Source organism: Salvia hispanica, chromosome 3, assembly GCF_023119035.1.
Source record: "Salvia hispanica cultivar TCC Black 2014 chromosome 3, UniMelb_Shisp_WGS_1.0, whole genome shotgun sequence".
NCBI lineage: Eukaryota > Viridiplantae > Streptophyta > Magnoliopsida > Lamiales > Lamiaceae > Salvia > Salvia hispanica.
In genome coordinates, this window is record NC_062967.1 from 52,030,207 (window position 1) to 52,054,653 (window position 24,447).

Genomic DNA, 24,447 nt, shown 5'->3' on the forward strand with positions numbered 1-24,447 from the left:
GCTTTTACACAAACATAATACTTTTTTCTTAACTTCCTCTCTCTCTCTCTTCACCTAAATTATATTAGTTCATTATGAAATCTTGATAAAATATACCTAAATTACATTAGTTCATATTAAAATTTTGATAAAATAATGCTCCCTAATTTTGATGATCTTGAAAAAATGGTGCTACCCTTTTCAATTTTTAGCTATTTAGTTCTTTAGTTATAATTTAGTTTGTAATTTGATCATATGTCTCTTATTTATGCTTTGTCCAGTTTAATTGTACCATATTAAAAACGGTTATGTTAGATTAATGTCTCAATGTAAAACTTGTTCCCCAAATATTTTTCTTTTCTATTAAAGAGTATAAAAATTAAAATGTTCCCCAAATACTTCAAACTATAAAGCATCAAAAATTTTGGAAGAAATAAATGAATAGGACTCAATTTTTGAATGTGATAATTTAATAAAGTCGAAACTATATACTCCCTCCGTCCCAAGCAAGATGATTTTAATATACTAAAGGGTTATTTAATAAATTAGTTATATAATTAAAATAAATTTAATTTTAAAAATACTTATTATAGAAAGTCCAAAAAATTAAAAGTCAAAATTAGAACCTATAATTTAAGACATGGAGTAATAACCAAACAAAACACTCAAATTGAACTCTATTTAATAAAAAAAGAACATCAAATTAGTAGTATCTACTACTATTAAACTTTAAAATAACAAAATACATTTACAGCTTAAAATAATACCCAAGTACTATTATACAAAATAAATAACATAAAGTCCAAAAATATTATAAATAAATTAATATACCCTCAAACCCTAAAAGTAGCCAGCCGCCTTTTTTCTCTACCAAATTATAAAAACATTAGTGTAAATTACTTCTTTTTCCAATCAATCCTTTGTGTGGATGCCATCTGGTAGCGGCAAAGGGGACAAGATTGACTCTTCCGCATCCAAAGCACGATGCACTTGGGGTGAAACAAATGCTTACACTGCATCAGCAACGCCACATCATCGGTCTTGATCTTCTCTAAGCATATGCAGCAACAACAGCCCCTCTTTCTCTCCTCCTCAACGTAAACCCTCAAGCCATGATACTGTCTACTCCCAACCATATGCACGTAATAGTACGTGACACATATCCTCAAATCCACGTTAAATTCGGCGTGCTTGGGTGGGGTCTCGATAGCTCGGGTCACCTTGTCCCATACGCACTTGATCGAGTTGCTACTTATGCGCTCGTAGCCTCCGAAGACGGCCTGGTTGAGCTTGTCGCCTTGGAGATGACCGCGGATGACTGTCCTAACCTCGTCTTGTATGGCATCATAGGACAAGTTTTGTCGGACGATGAGGTGGGCGGTGGCGGCGGGACTGGTGGCCTCGGAGGATAGGAAGGGAAGATGGCGTAGGGCGGTTCCGGAATCTTGGTTTATAAGATAGGTAGACCTTTTGGTGTGAAAGTAAATGTTTATTTTCAGACTCAGATGAGGGAATTTAGTTGGACGTAATCGATGTTTCCTTACCTCGAATCTTACCGAACGTTCATATATGCCGTTCGTTCGCATTTTTTTTGCTCTCGAGATTGCTTTGGAACTGTATATAGATGAACATAGCGATTTGTTATAACTATACCTATATCTATTAGGCATAGGAGTAGTCTTGTTTTGTAAACTGAATCCGGGAGTATATATCTATCTAAGGTAATCAAATTTTTTTTATTTTGTACTATTTAAAAGCCCAATGGGCTGTGATATAAAATTGTACACGATTTCTAAAGACTAATTCAATTTTCTTAATTACTAGTACTGTAGTTTTGCGAGTAAACCAAGGATGGAAAAGTAGAAAATGGATATATAACTAAAAGTGAGACAGGATGAGAATCAGTTATTGATGTGAGATATCTTGACTTGATCAACAATAAAAAAGGAGTTTTTCTAGTTTAGGTAGTAGGCTATGCACTGTTGAGATTGATGTTTTGTTTTCTAAGGGAAGTGTGTTTCTTCATATTCGTGCAAATTTCAATAATTGAATCAGTGGAGAAGATATAGGTGGACAATGTAACACATTTGATTTGAATACAGTGACAAAATTCATTGCACCTATTAAAAGATGTTGTACAATATCGATAATGTCATTGAGCAATTCAAGATAATGAAAGGTAATATCCATCAGATTAATCAATGGGACTGAGCTTGTGAGAAACTTGCTTACTCCTAATGTAAATTCGAAGTTCAGTTATTAATCTTGTGTTGTGATGCACAGGAAGGCCCGAGATTCTAGGGCTGCCCCGTTTCATATTTGATCACCCCATGGAAGGGACAATTGCCATCAGGGACAGATCTAGAAGGGGCAAAAATACATGTTGGAATATTTGAAGTGTTTGAGGAGGGGCATTTAAAGAAGAAACTAATATTACTCCCTTCGTCCCAGATAATTCGTCTCAGTTTTCTATTTCGGTCCGTCCCACATAATTTGTCTTACTTCACTTTTACCATTTTTGGTAGTGGACCTCATATTCTACTAACTCATTCATACTCACATTTTATTTAAAACTAATATATAAAGATAAGACCCACATTCCACTTACTTTTTCAACCCACTTTTCATTACAATTCTTAAAACTCGTGCCCGGTCAAAATGACCCGAATTGCCCGGAACAAAGGGAGTAATTTTTTTCTATAACAGAATTTATACGTAGATATGAAATTTTGAGGGAGGGCATTTGCCCCTCCTCCTTGCACCTCCTTGCACATTAGATCCATCCCTGATTGCCATCAAAGCACTTCTAATGGCACCAAAGGAATGGGATGGATGTCAGATTGCTTCTTGCTCCAATGTGTAAAGTAACCATCCCTATTTTCAGTACTACTATCAATATGAACCCAAATTCATCATATGAGATGTTTACTATTGTTCTTGAGAGTTGTGTGCTGTTTCTGTTTAGACAATTTGATTAAATTGAACATAAGTCCTAGCTCTTGTTACACCAAAAATGGGTATTCTTCAGATATCAGACGAAATGAAGCCCCTTCGTTAAGTTGCGATAAATAAAAATGAGATTTAGTGTATGGGCTGGAGTTGGCATGTTCTTCGTATCTCAGACGAAATGAAGCCCCCCCTTAAGTTGTTATAAATGTAAATATGTGATAGTTAACCTTCGTCGGAATTTAAAATAAGAATACTATATTGTGAAATAATCATAACTAATTACAAATTAGGTGTCGACTTGTTGAAAACAAGTTAATATAGATGGTTTTAAACTTTTAATTAGTTCAATTATATGGGACACATTGTATTATTATTAAGCTAAATAATTAAACAATTTAAGATTTATCAAATGTCATTATTATTCATTTATTCTACGTCATATTTATATATTATTACTCCATCTATTCAGGTTAAGATGACACATTTCTTAATTGGTACGAAATTTTAGGAGTTGTTGATTAATGCGATTAATTAAAGAGAGAAAGAATGGATGTAAGTATTTTAAATATTTATTTGAAAAGAGAAAAAAGTGGTTGGATGTTTTAATTGGAGATAGAAAATTAAAAAAAATAGAAATATGTTATTTTTTAGGGATAAACTAAAAAGAAAAATGTATTCTTAGTTGAGACTATCAAATAATAAAGTTTGTATAAAATGAAAACTATATCATTTGTTTAATTTATTTTATCCACTATATTAGAAAAATGGATGGTATTAAAATTAGTTTGAAATTAAATACTAATACTAGTATATATTAATTGAAATTTGAGCTTTCCGAAAATTTGTAATTGGGTCAAAACTTAAAGGAATATTGGCACCTTATATCATGAAACTTTAAAAAAAGTTGAATTTTTTCCACGAACTTTGAAATTAGTAAATATTAATATCATGAATGTTACCATGAGTTTGTTATTTTCAATCAATGAAAGAAATTCGGATATATTAAAAGATTGAAGAACAATTTTGGAGGGTGTGCTTCAAGAAAACTATCTTCAAGCATTGGAAAACTTGAAGCTCTCGTAGTTGTTCTCGAGAAATCACGGCAAAGAAAAATTCGTAAAATAAAATTATTTGTCGAAATTTTTTTATTGGCGAGAAATAATAAACTCATGATAAAGTTGTGTTCATTGGGAAACTTTTTGAAATTCCATTAGATTAAGTGCCAATATCCAAAATTTAAATTAGACGAAGGTGTTGGATAAATATTAAATTCGGCACGATGAGTATCCATTTCTACAAGCAAAGCCTTCTTCTCCCGCAATTCAGCAAAAAGGGGGCAAATTGAAAGACGTTTTAGTTCACAGAATCGCGGATTTCAATCATCGCAATCATCATTGAAGCCGAAAATTCAGGTGAATTTGAAGCAATTGCCATCACGCAGATTAAAGGGGGAATATGCAGAGAAACAGACGGAGGTGTGAGAGCACTGCAATGGTTTCTATCATCCTCGATCTCCGCCCCGGCGGCGGACTTGGTCCGTTCACTCTCGGTAAGTTTCGATTTTGCCGATTTCTTGGAGGATATATGTGTTGAAATCGTGTTTTGAATTGAAAGGGAATGATACTAGGGTTTTTTTTTTCCACCGTGGGAACTATACCTACTGTGGGGTATAACTGAAATTCGACTGCTTTTTTGTTTGATGGTATGAGGTGATTCATGATCGGAGATTCTTATTGAATTGTAGTTGCCATATGGTTAAAATTGATGATGAGAGATTACTGTTGACTTGATATTTAGGTTGGCGGTGGGGCTTTTCTTGGTTACAAGTGACGATATTGTATTTGATTTTATATGTTTTTGTAGGGATGCCAATCTGCGAAGCTTTTGCTCAGATAGAACAACAGCCTAATATCTACGATGTTGTTCATGTCAAGTACTATGATGAGGTTCGTCTTTGTTTGTTTTTGTTTAGTAGGTGGATGCAAAATTTCTGTTTCTGGTTATGGCAATTGTGGATGCAGTTCTGTTGATCATTTTGTTTTTGTTTATTTTGTTTTCATTATTTTCCGTGTGCTTACACTATCTAATCAAATTTGGTTTTCACATCTAATGTAGCATAGTTGAGTGACTAGAGTGTATACATATCTTGTCTCGGTGAAATCAATTAAAAAGTTCTTCACTGTAAAAAGGATGGTATTGGATTACAAACTAAATGAGGCATGATTTAGAAAACTCCAAATGACTGACAATACGAAATGTATTGTTGGACTATCAATATAAGACATTTCATCTTCTTTTTTATCGAAAAGACATTCATCTACTTTTATTATTTCTATTTGTGTGCAGGAGCCGCTAAAACTTGACATTGTTATTAGCTTCCCTGACCATGGGTTTCATCTTAGGTTCGATCCTTGGTCTCAGGTATTTTCTCCTTAAGATCACATGGTTATATATGTACAAGCTGATTTGCTTAATAAAGTTGAATTCCTTACTCAAATAGAAAGATTATTTGTGCTTTTGAAGAAAGTATGTAAATAAAAACATGAAAAATATGTCTGCTGATGTTCTATGAAGCTTATATTTATTCCTCCCTCCCTGGATTACAGCGGTTGCGTCTTATTGAAATCTTTGATATCAAGCGGCTGCAAATGCGGTATGCCACTTCATTAATTGGGTAAGTTCGTATGCTTCCAATTTTGAAGTTTTGTTTCATCTGCAATTGCAGTTCTGATGTGTGTCTTCACTTGTAGAGGAACATCTACTCTAGCAACTTTTGTTGCCGTGTATGCTCTTTTCGGGCCAACATATCCTGGAATTTATGACAAAGACCGGGGCGTGTACACTCTATTTTACCCAGTATGGTTGCGTAACATATATTACTATTTCTAAACCTTTTTGTCTGCAAATTATATGATTAAGCGGTCTTTGCTGGTATTTTGCAGGGATTATCCTTTGCATTTCCAATTCCGTCACAGTATGCACAGTGCTGTCATGACCGAGAAGGTTATTCTTATTACTATCCGATTTTTGTATCAAATTTTTTCTCATTGCGTCGAGCTTAGACCTTAGTGCACCTTTCTTTTGTCTTTAACAGCTGAGCTCCCACTGGAGTTTCCCGATGGAACAACCCCGGTTACTTGCCGTGTCTCAGTTTATGACTCTTCCACAGACCGCAAAGTTGGTGTTGGATCTTCAATGATGAAGGCCTGCGTGCCTCCATTAGCAGCTGGCAGCCTCTACATGGAAGAAGTTGTAGTGAAGGTAATATTTTTTATGATAATCAATGTGAAGTTGTGAACTGAAGTTGCAAAACTGTAACTATATTTTTCACTTATTATGATGGACAACATTATTGCTCCCGAAGGTGATTTAATTGGACATGCTTTAAATATTCTCACTAATATATTGTTCTATTAGCATTCGAGGACCATGGGTTGGGTCATGAGGGCTTGCTTATAGACTATATTTTACTTCATGGTGATATCTGGTGTTTTGTCATTAAAACTGTAAATAATGTATTGCTTCTTGTAATCTTCTCCCAAAATTTGGTAATGGTTGGTCTCCAACTGCTCGTATAGTTAAATTGATTGCTACTATAATAGCTATTCATGATGCTGTAATCACAAGGACAAAATGTATACCTAAATGGCGGAATGTAGTACTCCTATTAATTAGCTGCTAATGTGGACGAGAATGTTGATTTCCCAGCATTGTTATTTCATTTGATAGATGGTGGATTTAGTATTTATCACTATGCCGCTTTCTATATATTTTACAGGCCATGTTTCTTCTCCCACCATGTAAATGGTGCCTAGAACCTTAATGTCTATGTTCTTTGGCTGATATTACTTGTGAAAAATCACTAAACCTTGCATTTTTCTGTAGTACTATTTGTTTCATTGAGTCATGTACAAAACTACAAATCCACTCATTGGGTCATTGTCATATCTTTTATATGTTGACATCTTAAATAGTGGTGTCACTTGTCAGACTATGAGCATCCTCATGCAATTAGAATTGGAACCAGTAATACATGCTATTACATTATTGACATTTTCTGCCGTCTTAATTTTTGTTAAACAGTTAGGGGAAGAATTGTGGTTTACAGTTGGTGGTCAACATATATCTTTTGGTGCATCACCACAGGTACTGAACTCAACATGGAATTTGCTTCATGCTGCTATTGTTCGAATCTGCGGTATTATTTTGCTACTACTATATTTGTTCCTCTCTTGCTTTATAGTAGCGTTCAAAGAAAAATTTGCATTTTCCAAAGTCTTCAGGTACTTTGATGATACTAGAACATAAACTTAATTGACCTAGTTGAGAGATGTGTTGAATTTAAATAAGTGCAGGGGTAAGATGGTATTGTTAGTTATATAAACTTGCTTGATTGCTTCACATTTTCATTGTAAATTTTCATTATGCTTGGTGATCAGGGTATACTTCTGGTTAATAAATAAAAAGTGATATTTCATGTATGGTCAGTTAATAATTATTTCATATATAGGATGTCTGGACTGAATTGGGCTGCCCCTGTGGGATTCATCAGAAACAGGTATTGCCTAGTGTAAGGTGTCTCTTTCCGGTACATGAGTGTGTGTTAATTGCGAATACCTATTTTCGTTGGCTTTCTGGTTCTTGTAACATGGGATTAATGATTTTGAGCAATATAGGTGGACCAAATGGTAATCCATTCTGCTTCTGATCCGAAGCCAAGAACCACCCTCTGTGGTGATTACTTCTACAATTATTTTACACGTGGCTTGGACATTTTATTCGATGGACAGGTCATGTCTTATTTCTTGCAATAAAACCATTCACTCTGATTGTGCTTGAGTTCATTAATAGGATGATAAATTGATTTTGATGCATCTGCAGACTCATAAAATTAAAAAGTTTGTTCTGCATACCAACTATCCGGGGCATTCCGATTTTAACTCATACATGAAGTGCAACTTCGTGATATATAGTTCTGACTGTAAGTATTCCGAATTATCTCCTGATATCAACCTGCAGTAGCAGTAACATGTAGACTGAGCATTTTTAATTTGTTTTTATATAGCAGATGATGGGTCATTTCATCAGGATGTGAATAACACCTCTAAATGTGTCATTACACCTAGCACAAAGTGGGAGCAAGTTAAGGTGTTATGCTTTCTGAGTATTTATTTAGACATGGACTTCAATTTTGCTAAAAAAGAGTCGTCTTTTAGTTCAGATGTCTAGATGGAGCAATCTGTATTCTTGTATTTCCACCATAGTTTCAAAGGAATAAAAGAGACATCTTTTTGCAGGAAATTCTTGGAGACAGCGGGCGAGCCGCCATCCAAACACAAGGGTCCACCAGCAATCCTTTTGGATCTACATTTGTGTATGGATACCCAAATATCGCCTTCGAGGTTCTGCAATTTTGCGCTCATTTGTATATCATTCATAACTCATATCTTCCGGCGACTCCTATTTTTTCTAATCACAGCATAATCCAATGTTCACAGGTCATGAAAAATGGCTACATTGCAACTGTAACTCTCTTCCAGTCTTAGTTTCGTCGGGCTGGTGTACGTCCTATGAGCTCTCTCCCCAATGCCTAATATTTATAAAACTTATTATTCTCAAACAAAAATGCAGATCATGATTATTGAATCCTACAGAGCAAATCAACACATACTTTTAACCTTCTGGTCGCATCAATGCCTTCGTTTTACCGCTGGTGCTGTTTATCAACTGACAGTCGAAACTTGTGGTTGTGTTTCTACAGGAAAATGTTGCTGTACAGTGGAATGGTGATCGGGTGCACTGTGTCTTCTCTTGTACATAAATTTCAATGCTCGGATATATCCTCAACATGTATATCATGGAGTAGTTGGTAAAATGTGTCTGGTAATATTAACCTCTGGTATGAACAGATTGTTTGTATTGAATGTTTTTACAAATTGGCAAAATTAGAGGTTGCTATTGTGCTGAATAGAAATCCAAGAACTAACTTAACAAGATTTTTTTGCTAAATGCTTTGACGTTTTAACTATATATGATTATTGTCCTTGTTGAGGGCATCAATCAACGGCTCCTATCTTTTTGGCACCTTTATTGCTTGAAAAATATATGGAGAGGGACAAGAAATGTTGTCATGTTGCTTTGATTTTTAGGCAGACTTATCACCAACACACATTTCTAAACTATGTGGAGAGTTTGGTGAGATGATGCATGCTATTGCTACCCCTCATCACTGTAACGGAGTATCATTTTGTTTTTGACGTCATATGTTACGTTACTCCCTCTGTCCCATATAAATATTGCTTTTTTATTTTGTGCCGTTTCACAAAAATAATTATCTTCCATTTTTGACAAAAAAAAATTTCCTCCTATGAGGTAGGTCTTATTCACTAATAACAATACTTCAATCACTTTTTTTTACCTCTTTCTTAATTTATCAATTTCACATTAAAAGCCGTGTCATCCCCAAAGCTTATGAGATGGAAGGATTACTATATTTGTGCTTTATCAGATGAAGGGAGTACTATAATTTGTGCTTTATGATTATTTTGGGATTAAATAATTTCTATGAAAAATAATCTAGATAATAGATAACACAAATTTTAATATAAAATTAATAAAATAAAAAAAATAGAAAAAATAATTAAAATATTGTAAATGAAAAATGTCACAGGACTCACTTTGTTAGAAAATAATTTAGAGATAGGCTAATTAAACCATCCGTTTATTAATAAAACGAAACACCATTTTTCAATCAATCAAACCAAACAAAGCATAGCCTCAAATGACAAATACTGGCATGAAATTACCGAAATTGTTTTTGGGTCACACATTGAATAATCCAAGTTATAGTAAAATCTCAAATAACTTGTGGTGCACTTGTCTAGATATCACAAATTAATTTAGTTTCTGAAACACTAAAATAGTTCTTGCTGAAAACAATCTAAAAACCACAAATTAATTAAAAATTTTTGAAACACAAAAATGTTTAGAATTTCCACGTCAGAAAGTTATCACTCCACGTGTCAGGAGACAAGTGGCCACTGCATGATGGCCTCAAAACGCATATCTCCCAAGAACTATATATATGGGGCACTTGTCTTAAAATCAGTGCAGTGTTAGAAAATTTGTGGGAGTGAGTGAGCTTCAAAGGGATAATATTATCATCATAGTAATCTCAATGGCTTCTGCTTCCCTCCTCAAGTCATCTCCGGTTCTCGACAAATCGGAGTTTGTGAAGGGGCAGACTCTCCTCCGCCAGCACTCCGTCTCCGTCCGCTGCCAGCCCTCCGCCCTCTCCATTCGCGCCTCCTACGCCGATGAGCTTGTTAAGACCGCGGTATGTTTATGTCTTCATCATTTCTTTGATATTGTCACGTTATAGTAAAACTAATTTCCAATCCAGAACGCTAAACTTTCAGTTCTGTAGTACATTAAATTAACACAAAGACATAAGTATATCACCAGTCTTGTATTGATATACTTATATTTTTGTGTTGATAACTTTAACATACAAAACTAAAAAAAGTTCTGGGTTTTGAATTAGAATTTAATTAGCATTTTATCATAACTCTATACCATGCCAACTAAACCATTGTCTCACTTATACTACTATAATAACTCTTTAACTCTCCTTTTTTTTCTAGTTTCCATCATATAGTTATGGTTCCTCATTAGTTTAGGTTAATAGGAGTATCAATTATTTTTTATTAATGTGTGCAAAATTTTAGAAAGAGTTTTATCATGAATATGAAATAATTTAGTGTAGTTAAAAGTGAAGAATTTCTATGTTAACTAATTTAACTGTCATTGATGATATCTAGAAAACTGTTGCCTCTCCCGGGCGTGGAATCCTAGCGATGGACGAGTCAAACGCTACCTGCGGGAAGCGTTTGGCTTCGATTGGCCTGGAAAACACTGAGGCCAACCGCCAAGCCTACCGAACACTGCTTGTCACAGCTCCGGGGCTTGGACAGTACATCTCCGGCGCTATCTTGTTTGAGGAGACTTTGTACCAATCCACCGTTGACGGCAAGAAGATCGTTGACATCCTAGTCGAGCAGAACATCGTGCCCGGGATCAAAGTCGACAAGGTCAATATGGTCATTTAACATTTTTACAACCTTTAAGATCTTATTGGCTATGTTTTGTTGACTAGAATTGGTGTTCCTATTTTCATGGTGTAGGGTCTTGTTCCCCTTGCGGGCTCGAACAACGAGTCATGGTGCCAGGGATTGGACGGTCTAGCCTCCCGCTCAGCGGCTTACTACGAGCAGGGAGCCAGATTTGCCAAGTGGTGAGTTTTAAGTCTTTTCTTGCACAATGTGACTTCTCTAAGGGAGGGAGGCGCATGTTTAGTTAGTTAGTTAGTTAGTTAGTTTGTTTGTTTGTTTGACATGTGTCTTGTCTACAGGAGGACCGTTGTGAGCATTCCTAACGGCCCTTCTGCACTGGCTGTGAAGGAGGCCGCGTGGGGCCTTGCTAGATATGCTGCTATCTCACAGGTATAATCGACTATGTCCTATTCCTATATTTTTCTCGTGTTGTTGAGACAATTTTTTAAATTAGTCTCTCATTTAGTTGCTCGTTTCTCGATGTTTTAGGACAACGGTTTGGTCCCAATTGTAGAGCCAGAGATCTTGCTTGATGGTGAACATTCAATTGAGAGAACATTCGAGGTTGCTCAACAAGTGTGGGCTGAGGTTTTCTTCTACTTAGCGGAAAACAATGTCTTATTCGAGGGAATCCTGTTGAAACCTAGCATGGTCACCCCCGGAGCTGAAAGCAAAGACAAGGCCACACCGGAGAAGGTTGCAGACCTCACTCTCACGCTCCTCAAGAGGAGAATCCCTCCATCCGTCCCCGGTATCATGGTAAGCCGATCCTTCTAATTTACGAACATCTATTGTTATGGTAAAAAAAAAGCAGGGAATGCTCTAACCCTAGTTTGTTCTTGATTTCATTAGTTCTTGTCTGGAGGACAATCTGAGGTCGAGGCGACACTCAACTTGAACGCAATGAACCAAGCCCCGAACCCATGGCACGTGTCCTTCTCGTATGCACGAGCCCTTCAGAACACATGCCTGAAGACATGGGGAGGAAGGCCCGAGAACGTGAAGGCAGCTCAAGATGCCCTCCTCCTCAGAGCAAAGTCGAACTCACTTGCACAGCTTGGAAAGTACACCGGAGAGGGCGAGTCCGAGGAGGCCAAGAAGGAATTGTTCGTTAAAGGATACAGTTACTAAGCTGTCCAGTTGAATGCTTGATCAAAACAATGGGGAAAGTATCACCAAATGTTTGATTCTAGCTTATGATGTTTGGCCATAGCCCTAGTACAATACTTTCTGTTGTTTGTAATTTTGATTTGTATGATCACACTCTGGATTTGTGGGAGCTTTTTCAGTTAATTAATCATGTTTCAATAGCTCGAATCGACATATTCAAGATCCTCAAGACTACTATTGCGTAACATATTCAACTGCAAGCTAAATATAATAAGATTCGAAAAACTCCCAAATAGCTCGATAATACACGAAGAATTAATACGAGGTATGAGAAATAATAAAACATGCAATGAGTGCTCTTTATTTAATTCTACATGTTTCAATGTCTCTTGCAAGAAAGGGACAACTGCAGAAACAGTGAAGTTAAATATACATACAGAATTAACATTGTGATGATAATTCATACAAGAGAACTTACTCACACATCTGCTGAAATTTCAAGAAAAATCTGACTTCCAGTAGAGCATAATGCGTTAAGTTCTCGTTTTCTGCACTCGGTTTTATACTTTACATGGCACTTACCCCTGAAAACTGGCATTCGGATAGCCACTGATCGATGTAGGTGATGATATTCTGCCTTACTTTGTTGACCGCGTCCGGGGAGGAGCAGTTCTTTGCATCACCTGAAACACGGGATGGGACAGGAAGAACTTCCAAATGTAAAAAGACGCGATTTTTGATTCAGCATCAGCTTGGATATAGTGTAGAGCGTGTGCAGACTTAAAGATGGTGAACAAACAAGTGAAATGGAAGTTGATGATCACGAGCAAATACTAGAACTTAAAGCTTACAACATACCCTTGGGAACCAAACGAGACTGGGGGCAGCCACGCATGTCCGAGCCATGGCCACAGTTATGACACTTGATGATGTATGCAGGCACTGAAAAATGAAGAGGAACGGGTTATGATAAAGTAGACAACAATCGTGAAACGACATCGTCCTATTAGAGCATTCCTCAAATGAAGGAAAATTTATACAGGCAACAGATACAAGTGGTGTTTGGACTTACTGTCGCGTGAAGATGTCTGTTTAGATGCATGTCGCCAAGGGTCCTGTGAACCATTGGTGAAGATAATTTTTGAACCTGAGCATGTATATTTAATAAGGAAGAAAATGAATCAGAACACAATGAACACGCTATTATATACTGGAGAGGAAGAGCTTGTTCTTTTGAGACACCAAGAAATACATATTTTTGGATAATAGAAACGGGATAAAAACTTTAAAATTATTTAGAAAGAAAAATAGTTAAATAATGTTACCAGCAATATCTTTGCCTCCATAATACAAATTTGTTGCATTAACATCCGGGCCAGGCATATCATCCCCAAAGACCTTTTTACAGAGATCCAAATGGTATCTGACACTCAATTTATTTTATTATATCTTGTTAGTTGGATGCACAAGGAGAGCAGTAACGAAACATCAGGAGGAAGGAAGCCTCTTGGCAGTTGGCACGTAATACATGTATACTTGCCTAGTGTCAAGTTTTGATGAACGGATACTATCATTCGCAGGTGCAACTTGAAAATATGCAACTTCTGTGCACACTTGGAACCACCACAATCGAGTAGAGCTGCTGCTACTGCTGATTTTGTCTTTCTTCAACTGCTGTTGGTCATAAGTCTCAACATCGACACCAATATAGTCTATGTAATACTCCTTTACATATTTGGCATATGCTTCCTGAATAAGAATATATCTCAAACAGTGCTTTCATGAAATAGTTCCAAGAGAACCAAACACAACCATGCAAATTTTTGAGCTTGCTAGGAAATACAATCAATTGTAGGTTTAAGAAAACGGCTTACTACTAAATCTTCTCCAGCTTTCTTTGCTTCAGTAAGAGGGTTGCACAGTTCATCTGGATCTCCATATTGAATCTGCAAACAGAAAAGCAAGCTAAAACTGTCTAGATAACAATAATACGTTTCTATTCAACAAGAAATCGCTATCATTTGGTAGCTGTAAGAAAATGTACCGCTGTGGCAGCTGCGTCTGCCAGAAAATACAAGAAGTCGCCGTCTTTTGATAGCTGTAAGAGAAATCAATTCATCAATGAATTCCATACTAAAATCTAAGATTCCACACAAAATGAAACTGAATGGAAACTAGAAAGCAGGAATTGTAAAAGAAGAACTCAAGTTCAGAAGAAAATCATTAAAACTTGACATCAGTCACAAAATGTCATAATCTACAAGAGAGGAATAGTTTCAATGTATTCATAAAACTTACAAAACTTTCCTGGAAGAGTATATGTGAAAGTAAAAACTACTTATCAAATATAGGGAACTTAATATTTTGGTTAATATTTCAAAGTAGTTTCTAAATAGTCTATGTGTCATAACGAATAAGACCAATAAGGAAAAAAGGATAAACATGTTTTTCTACCTCAGGCGCGTTAAATAATTTCTTTAGCTCTTTCTGATTCGATTCAAGCCTCTGCTCAACAAGACTGGTAATCTCCTGCAAGACAGCTTTACATTCTGGACCAGCAGATTCACCAACCTGCATAAGAAATCATATCAAAAAAACAGAACCGAAACCATTTTAAAGTAAAGTCGGGAGATAACAAATCATTCAAAAGTGAAATGTGGATCAACTGGAAAAATGACTATATAATTCTTAAGAAGTTAATGAATCAATAGAGTTTTTCTTCACCTGCTCATCAAATTTTGTAAAGTTGTAGACAGCGAGAACAACACCTGAGCTAGCAAGACTTCCGCAAGTAAGATGTGGGAACTTCAAGCGGAACCACGCACTCATTGCTCCAGCATATGAAATACCAAAGACAAACCATGGATTGTCCGTTGATTTGTTGAGCTTTGCATTTAACGATTCCTGAGAAATGAAAACAGAAGGACCAGATACTAAGTTATTTAAAGAGAGAGATCAGTGGAAAAGGTGAGTAGCTTCTTGTAAGAGGAACAAGACTATTCAATTTCAGCTAATTACCTGATAATACTGTCTGAAAACAGCCAAATCAAACAGTGCTTGTTTTGACGAAAGATACCTCAGATTCTCCGTGCTGAATGAATCAAAAGGAGAACTCTTTCCATAGTAACGATGCTCAAGGGAAACCACAGCCGCTCCAAACTTCTTTGCTAAAACCTGTTAAATTTTCAAGGTTCAGAAATTGTTTTCACAAGTGCGGAAATGATGATAAGTATCATAGCAGAATCTAAAGCAAACCTAGTAATTTGTGTCACTCTCCAGATTGCACATTTCTACTTTGTATTATACGTCTAACTAAATGTGCCGTTAATAGAGCCCATTTTACCTAGTTCCAGTAATATATGATGAGGCACAACTGATGAAATATATTCCCAGATGTTTTCATGGACTGCAGACTTACCCCTAAATAATCATTACTAATCCCACTGCACACTGATTCTCCACAGATCTTAAGAAATATTGGACCATCAGGAGATCGGAACTCATCAAGATATTCATAATAACGTTGAGGAAATTGTCTGCGGTCCTGCAAAGAGATAAGCCAATATTCTTAGTACTACATGTAACAAATTTTGACATATTTCTCCAGAAACACAGACTTGCTTTTTTGTCCATTCCATAAAAAAAATGTACAGATAGAGATATCCCAGAAAACATAACACATTTAAACTAGCAAGTTTCCAGATATACCCACCCAACTTGAGTCAATAGCTGCTTATATGCATAAAGATCCAAAAAATCTTGTGCATAAGATAGAACCCCTAATATGTTTAAATTGAACAAAAAACAAAAACAGTTCACATCCCTCTTTCCCTGTTATGGCAATAATGACACTCTACCAACTTATATAGCTGCATAATCACTTTCGCATGGACCAGGTAAACACCATTCCCTTTCATGATGCTAAGCTATATAAATATCACATCTCAATGGTTATTTTCAATGCTAACAACTTCATTTATGCAACCTATACCCCACTATTCCTCCCTCTGTCATCCAACACACACGCATACACACACACAGAATGAACACTTTTTGCCCTAATTGCGCATGAATGCATATGCGAGACCTATAGTTTAACTGTAACAATAGTCTTCAATTACGTGAAATTGAAGCTAAAATGGGCTCAATCTTCTCAAAGCGCATCACTTTTCAACTACGAAAAACCTAATTGAGCACAATTTGAGCTTCAATACTGAACTAGAACCAAAATTGAGGTGAATTGCCATCTCAAGCACCAAGAGCAGCAGCAATCAAACAATTCGGATAGAGAGATAGAGAGAAAAGGAAGTTACGTAGGGGGAGAAGTGATCAATAGTTTGATTCATCCAGTGCTCTTCCTTGGTCAAATAGCTGCTGCTGCTGCTGCTGCTGGTCTCCCGCACCCGAAAATGCGGCTGCGCCGAGGCAACCGCCAAAATCAACGATGAAATCGCAAGTGAAATAGCCGCCGCCGGGAACCTCATCGTGTTTTTTAGCTTCTCCGGTGGAAAGAAATCTCGGAGTTAGTCACACCGATAACGATAAGACTCCACTGTTTGTAATTTTATTTACTAAACTTTTTATCTTATTTACGTTGATTGCTTTATAATTCAACAATTAATTTGAAAATGAAATTACAATGTTTGACGTAGCGTAGACAGCAGTACTTTGTAATTGACATATGTCACGTGATAGTTGAAACTGCTATTCTTGCAAAAATATTTTTATTATTTCATGGTGTCCTTTGTTCTCGATTTTAACGGCGTCCTTTTCGTTGCTTCCTCTTCTACTGTCATCTTCAGTGTTTTAAAAACTAGACCGGACCGGACGGTTCGACCGGTCAGTTTCGTTTGTATGTTAGGCTGCCTTGGACCGAAAATCGAGAACCGGTTTTGGACCGTCAGAACCAGCTGGTCAGACCGGTTGAACCGAAAACCGAGAACCGATTTTTATGTTTAAAATGCTTGAGGGGATTGAATCCTACTAGACCTCTAGGTAAGATACCAACATCTCTCTCACTCCACCACATGGTCTTGAATGAAATATTGTAAAGATTAAATATTGTTATACATTAAATCTATAATTTTTAGTCCACACAAATTAATAATTTGTGTTTAGTTTATGCTTTTAAATAATTATTAGTTGTAATATGTTTAATTTTAATTATCAGCCACTAAATTTTATTTTTATTGATAATATATATATATATATATATATGAAAAATTAATTTTACCTAAGATTTAATATTATATAGTACTATTAATATAGTTTATTACTCCATATTTACTAAATATTACTTCAAACTTACTAATAATTCAAGTTTAATTTTATGTATTAACTAATAATACTATTATAGTATATATTTATCCAAATGAACTAAAAATTCCATGTTTAGTTTTATATATTGTCTACAATATTATTTCACCACATAAATGTTTTTGATATAATATGAATTTTATCTATTTATATATGTAAAATATGTACAATTTTTGGCTACACTAATTAAAAATTTATATATTTAATAATTATTTAAATTTTACCATTCACTTATTTTCAATACTCTTAATATTTAATTCACTTAAAATGTTTAATATATGTTTTTGTTATATATTACTATTAATTACTCACTAAATTTAATATCTTTTGTAAGAGCATATTTAATTTTATATTTATAAGGAAAAACGGTTCGACCAGTCATTGAATCGGTCGGACCGGTTGAACCGTGAACCAGTAGCCTCGTCGGTTCACTGGCCGGTCCGGTTTTTAAAACATTGGCCGTCTTCATAAATTCTACTCCCTCTGTTCCATATTAATTATCATTTTGTCATTTTGGTATGTTCTATAGTAATAGAGTCATTTCCCTTTTCAGTAGTAAAAATCAACACATTTTTCCACACCTACTGTACTATCTCTTACTTTATTCTCTCTTCATCTTTCTACCTTTTTCATTTTCCACTTTACTCTCCCTTTACTTAACTCACCTAATACATTTTTCATTACTATGGAACGAAGATATTATCAACATCTAAATTATTCTTTTCATGCTTAATACTTTGTCTAAATACATGGATTAGAAAATTGGGATACTATCATAATAAGTAAAATCTGCAAAATGTAAATTAACACAATGTAAATTTATAAATTAATACTGCAAAATTGGGATACTATCATAATAAATAAAATCGATCGATAAATCAAGGTAAAAAACAAATAAAAATTAGAGGAAATAGAAAACATCGAAAAATACCTGAAAATGAGTTTTATAAGGAAGAAAGACTCTCATTTTATTTTTTTCATATTAATTCATGCAAATAATGATAAATATGTACTATATTATTGAAAATATTAGAAAGAGTAAATAATAACAAAATTTTAATTACGTATGAAGTACTAGAATTTATAAGAAAATTACATAAGAAGTTGCATACAAAAATGTGCATAAACTTTGTCAAACTATCATTTTAGATCCGTAAACTTTAAAAATATTATTTGAGGTCCGTCAATTATGAGTTAATATCAATCGAAGTACTTTTTATTATTATTATTATTATTCAAGATTTTTCAAACGAAAATACCCGCAATATCTTGAAGGGTGTATATTTTTACTAAACTTATCACATACTCATATTTTGTTATAAATATCTTTACTATATATTTTTAACGAATTTTCTAAATATAATTTTGTGGGACTACCAATGGTATTTTTAAAGTTCAGAGACCGTTTGCGTGCAAAACGCATAGTTGAAGGACCATTTGCGTAGTTCACTCTTTATTATAAAACCGGTATATAAAAGTAGGACCCACGTTCAATTAATTATTTCAATCACTTTCTTTGATAAAGTCAAACAATATCTTAAAACTAGTCAAAAATGAAACATTTATTCATAGACGAAGGGAGTGCTTTTAAACTTAATTCGATTTTAAATTAATATTAATATAAATGAAAAGAGAAAAATGATGAAAAAAGAAATAAAGTAAAGTGAAAATTGACTGAAACCAGAATCACGAACCGATGAAGTGTATAATTTCACACACCCCTTGAATTCTGCATATTAATAGATATATAGTCGATGAATAATTTTTCCACAAGTTAAAAATTGCTAAAAACAAAAATGTTAAAAAATAGTGCAAAAGTTCCTCCAACCTGATTATACATACCAGTGACTAATAATGGCAGTAAAATTGTCTAGAAACTGAAAAGATTAAATCACAATTGTCCAAAAAACTAAAATGTACTTTAATACTAGTAATTTATATAGTCTAATGTAGATTGAGGCTCTCTTCCACACTTTGATAGTAATTGTTACAATAATTTATACTCTCACTCTGTTTTTTAATAATAGAATTTTCAAAATGATATTGATTTTAATACAAAATTGGTAAAGAAAGAGAGATAGAAAAAAAACGTAGTTTAATACAAAATTGGTTAAGAAATAGCTAGAGATAAAAAGAAAAAGTTTGTTAATGGAAAATTAGTCTCACCTTATAGAGTGAAAAAAGTTTCCTAAAATGGAAAATTTCTGTTTCTAGAAAAAAATCAAAATGGAAAGAGTTTCTATTTAGGAAACAAATGGAGTATAGTCTATAATATATATATATATATAGTACTCTTTCCGACTCTTAATAGATGTCACACTTGGGTAATGCACAAGATTTTATGAGATGCAACATCTTTTATTTAACAAACTAAAAAGGAAACTGTAACATCAATTATAAGTCATGGAGAGTACGAGTGTGTATGGTACTAAAGTTTTAAAAATAATGGTAATTTAATTTTTTGTTTGGTACAATATTGTGTATATAAATTGCAGTTGAGCCAAATTAACCTCACTAAAACACATTTCTTACCAAGATTAATAATCAACTCGTAATTAAAAATGTGTAGACTAATGATAAAAGAAATTTATAAATTCTAAAACATAAAAGTTAACTAGAATACAATAAATGAACATTCAAATAATTTATGCACTAACAATCACTCTATACCCTTGAGTCTTGTCCCAAGCATTACAATGAGAGAATGTCACTTGACTTAACCGTAGCTATGACGACCCTTCACGCACTAGGTTTCAGGCGAAACAAATATATTTTCGTCAAGTATTCTGATTATAGGTAGGAGAAAAAGGCAGTCTTCTTCTTATTCTGGCGTGTGAATGAATGAAGATGAGTATGCCAATTACACATCAAATATTTGCACAATACCCAATTTAAATTGGGATAATTTATGTCTTTCGATAATACTCACTTAGTAGTCATTCTGCGCTATTAAAAATGAAACTTTTCCTTTTCAGATATCTTTTTTGGATTGTCTCATTAAAAATAAAAAGTTTTATAAAAAAAAAATATCACTATTTTTTTCTTTCTCTTCATTAACTCAAAAAACAATAGTATTACATAAATTCTCATTTCGAAAAGTAAATGTATCATATTTATTGATATTTATTGAGAGGGAGTGATTTTTTTTTTAAAACCTAACCTATCATTCTCTTGATTTCGGCTCTTACGAACGTGAGCCCAAACCGGAAACAAACAATGGATGCATGGCCTATAGTAATATGCTTGAAAAGCCCATTAACATTCATTTCAATGTTATGGGCTAAAAAGAAACCAATCATTTGATTTTGTTGTTTATTTTATTATATTATTGTTATTATTATTATTATTACTATTATTATTATTATTATTGTTACTACTACTACTACTACTATTATTATTATTATTATTATTATTATTATTATTATTATTATTATTATTATTATTATTATTATTATTATTATTATTATTATTATTATTATTATTGGCATGGGAGAAGTAATAATGTGAAATGGTACAACATTAACACATGCACATGGATTGTAAAGCCATTTTTTGGTCAAAAATAGAAATTTTGTCCCCACCCTACAAAACTTTTTTTCTTTTAGCAGCTTTTCTTTGTTTACAACAACATAACATGTTACATTATAAATGTTGGATATTATTACTACTATTAGTATATTATTTTATATTTTTAAAATTGAGATATGATTAATGGATGAGTGTTTTCATAATTGAGGGAATGAGTGGTTAGTATTCATTGATTATGGAAAAAGAATAATTGGTTTTGAACAAAACTTGATAATAGTGATTGATAATAGTGACGTGCTTATGAAGAGGTCCATTCATTTGTCGTAAATAACGTCTCAAATTGAATCTGGTTTGTGTTTTAGTAAGAAGTGAACTGCCTCATTAATTCCTAACGTTTGAGGCTGTGACACTATAAATTCCTAATAAAAAAAATAGCATCAGATAACTCTAACGTTTTGTATAAAAATAAAAAATTAATAAATAGTCTCTCTACCTATAAAAAGTATAATATGAAAAAAGTGTATAAGGTTTAAAAGAATATGTGTGCCATAAAGATTAAAGAGTGTTGATAGATATTGAATAAGTATTGATTTGTGCCCTTTTTTCCTATAAAAATAAAAGAGTGAACTAAAATTACACTTTGCACATTTAAGATCTCTAAATTTGGAAAAATATTGCTACAAGTCCCTAAACTAAAAAAAATATCATTTATTGCCCTCAAACTCTAAAAAGGCATAAAAACTTTCTTTACTCTTTTTTCTCTCATTTTTCACACGTCTTCTCTTTTCTCTTTCCTCTTTTTTTATGTGAGTTTATTTAAATGACATTTAATTTTTCACTTGTTTTGAGTTGAAAAATATAATTTAATACCATCTTTGAACCTTAAAATTCTATGTTATTTTCTTTAAATTTCAATGTCATTTTACTTTATCGAATAATATTATATAAAATTATATGCATTTATTAAATTACACTTGCACAATATCAAAGTATTGAATTATATAAAATTATATACAGTTATAATTCACTTTACATATTAAAATTGATTAAGTAGGAATATTCATTTTTAATCAAAATGATATTTTATGATAAGAGGAGAAAAGGAGGAAAGAGAAAGCTAAAATACACTTATTTATGCCAGGCTTTGGATAAAAATGGAAATTAAGTACATCAAATGATATTTTTTCTATTTCAGAGATCTCTAGTGATATTTTTCTAGTTCAGGAACCTAAAATGTGAAAAATGTATTTTTCAAGGACCAAATTTGAAATACACTTAATAAAACATAGGTGTTTGAATTGTAAATGTTCAAAAATAAAAATACAACACTATTGGTGGATGTCTGTATGAACAAAAATGCCAATTAGATCACTGTGGACAAAAGAATTACTTAGGACGTTCACAATGCAGCCTCGCCGGCCGGTCCGGAAAATCGCCCATGGCGCTTGCAATTGCCGTACAATTTATGATTTTTTATTTTTATTTTTTCGAAGTTTTTAAAATTATTTTAACTATATATATTATTTCTCTATAAACCACGTTTCCTTCTTATTTTTTAAACATCACAGTCTCTCTTTCACACTTCCAATTTTTTTAATTCTATTTTAACATTTGTCAGAAATGGATCCAAGTTCTCAAGCCGCGTTCATGGCCTATGTATACGTATTGGGTTGGAACCCAAACGATATGGGTACATGGAAGTTGGAATAGAGATTTTCTTCCACAATTTCCATCAACACAGGTTTCGGCGACTTAGGAATTGCTTATGCAAGTTTCGTCGATGCAAATGATGGTCCGGATGATTCATAACCCGGGTACTCACATATTCAGAATCAACATAGATGAGTACAAGCCACCCCCGCTGCCGCCACACCTTTCCTCTCACAAAATTAAGTCGAGCTCGACACAAACATGAATTTTGTGGGGGAAGCGTTGTTGTGGCAGACGTACTTCCCGAAATAAATGAGGATGAATGCGTCCTCCAGAACAAGATGATCGCGGCGTTTGGAAAAAAAATCGGGGTTTTAGTAGTTTTTAAATTATGATTTTTACTAGTTTTTTTAATTGTAGCTCTTCTATTTTTAATTTTCCGATTTAAATTAATTTTACTTTCAAGTACTCCCTCCGTCCGCGAATACAAGTCCCGCTTTTTTAATTTTAGTCCGTCTGCATTCACGTTTATTATAAATGGTAATACGATCTCACCTTCTATTAACTCATTCCATCCAAATTTCATTTAAATTACTAATATTTTCTTTTTGGATAATGATTGTGATATTGAGCAGGGTAGGTGTGAAATGGAGGCTGAATGTATTATTACTACATGTTTTGGAAGCTGGAACTCTTGCGCTTATTTTTTTTAGGCGATACAATGCTCTTATAATTGGTCATAGTAATTCCATTAGTTTGATTACTTTTTTGGTCTAATTGAACAGTTGACATTTTTTTATGAATGCCTTTACTTTGTAGAACCTTAATCAATATCAAAGATTACAAATCTGGATTCTATAGCAAAATAGCAAGGGTCCTCCTTTGTAGTTTGAAAAAGATTACTTACCAACTTTTCTATTAACAATGTTAGTATTAAATTATTAATGATGTTCTCAAAATTGAAAAAAAGAAGAAGAAACTATATGATAATAGAAAAGAAAACAAACGATCTAAAAAGATACATTCAAGAAATTCAAGTAAACATGGTTTATAGAATTCATTTCTTTATTTAAGTTCTATCATCAATATTGATTCAATATGATAATCGTTATTGAATTTAAGTCTAAGGCCCTATTATTAGCTATGTACAGATTTATGTGAAAGACAATTATCCCTACTGTTTCAAAACGATTTATTTTTTGGAATTTCAGCATTCTATATTAATGATGTTGAGTATGAATAAACTACTACGCTAATAAGAAACGTATGAAATATATTTTGCTTAGTCATTCTTCGGGATGATTATTGTATAGTATTAAAAGAAAATGTTATGTTATAAGTCAATTAATAAATTAAACTGTAAGCATTTCATATTTTTAATTTATCAGCACGCATAAACATATTTACATCACTACTTAATGCATATGACATGAAAATTTAAAAATAATACTACTATTATAACTATTGTGATAGCCACCGTGCACCTTCCAATTAATTATTAATCAAATAATCAAAATTAAAAATATGCTATATTAAAACTAAAGCAGGACCACATTTCATTCTTGAAATTAAAATTGATTGCGAGAAGTCCTATACCAACAATATATTAAATATAACTTTCAAATTAGTAGCACTATTAAATATGACTATCATTTTCCCGGGGCAATTTTTTCCAACGGTCCATCATTTTCATTAACATTATTCAAAAGTAAAAAAAATAAAATGTACTCCCTCCGTTCCATAGTAGTGGAGGTCTTTCATTTCGTCACGGAGATTAAGAAAAATTATGTTAGGTGAGTTAAGT

The 24,447-nt window shown here is 33.5% G+C and overlaps 4 protein-coding genes across 6 annotated transcripts; 2 read left to right on the plus strand and 2 right to left on the minus strand.

The window, feature by feature from the left end:
• Positions 1–875: 875 nt before the first annotated feature.
• LOC125210464 (RING-H2 finger protein ATL22-like) lies at positions 876–1,546 on the minus strand. Its single transcript, XM_048110016.1, has 2 exons — positions 1,536–1,546; positions 876–1,446 (listed from the first exon to the last, which is right to left on the minus strand). Exons 1-2 carry the CDS (start codon positions 1,544–1,546, stop codon positions 876–878), a joined length of 582 nt encoding a protein of 193 aa, XP_047965973.1.
• A 2,631-nt stretch (positions 1,547–4,177) lies between these two features.
• LOC125214325 (PHAF1 protein At3g51130-like) lies at positions 4,178–8,896 on the plus strand. 2 transcript variants are annotated; one of them, XM_048115305.1, is made up of 15 exons: positions 4,178–4,477; positions 4,792–4,874; positions 5,275–5,349; positions 5,535–5,602; positions 5,679–5,784; positions 5,871–5,931; positions 6,023–6,189; positions 7,012–7,074; positions 7,439–7,486; positions 7,605–7,718; positions 7,810–7,909; positions 7,994–8,076; positions 8,226–8,330; positions 8,427–8,489; positions 8,690–8,896. In XM_048115305.1, the coding sequence occupies exons 1-14, from the start codon at positions 4,384–4,386 to the stop codon at positions 8,472–8,474; spliced, it is 1,215 nt and encodes a 404-aa protein (XP_047971262.1). In that variant the 5' UTR covers positions 4,178–4,383; the 3' UTR covers positions 8,475–8,489; positions 8,690–8,896. The 2 variants fall into 2 exon arrangements, with proteins under 2 accessions (XP_047971262.1, XP_047971263.1); XM_048115306.1 differs by having other exon boundaries at positions 4,179–4,477; positions 7,997–8,076.
• A 1,133-nt stretch (positions 8,897–10,029) lies between these two features.
• On the plus strand, positions 10,030–12,349 carry LOC125214326 (fructose-bisphosphate aldolase 1, chloroplastic). The gene is made up of 6 exons (XM_048115308.1): positions 10,030–10,264; positions 10,749–11,018; positions 11,112–11,221; positions 11,339–11,429; positions 11,529–11,798; positions 11,892–12,349. The coding sequence occupies exons 1-6, from the start codon at positions 10,106–10,108 to the stop codon at positions 12,168–12,170; spliced, it is 1,179 nt and encodes a 392-aa protein (XP_047971265.1). The 5' UTR covers positions 10,030–10,105; the 3' UTR covers positions 12,171–12,349.
• Positions 12,350–12,477: 128 nt separating this feature from the next.
• On the minus strand, positions 12,478–16,724 carry LOC125214324 (probable serine protease EDA2). 2 transcript variants are annotated; one of them, XR_007175099.1, is made up of 13 exons: positions 16,463–16,724; positions 15,568–15,693; positions 15,168–15,323; positions 14,874–15,053; positions 14,604–14,720; positions 14,194–14,247; positions 14,024–14,095; positions 13,690–13,898; positions 13,475–13,572; positions 13,222–13,296; positions 13,008–13,091; positions 12,628–12,832; positions 12,478–12,555 (listed from the first exon to the last, which is right to left on the minus strand). XR_007175099.1 is itself a non-coding variant. In XM_048115304.1 (12 exons), the coding sequence occupies exons 1-12, from the start codon at positions 16,631–16,633 to the stop codon at positions 12,717–12,719; spliced, it is 1,458 nt and encodes a 485-aa protein (XP_047971261.1). In that variant the 5' UTR covers positions 16,634–16,724; the 3' UTR covers positions 12,478–12,716. The 2 variants fall into 2 exon arrangements, 1 of the variants encoding a protein (XP_047971261.1); XM_048115304.1 differs by having other exon boundaries at positions 12,478–12,832.
• Between the last annotated feature and the right edge of the window lie 7,723 nt (positions 16,725–24,447).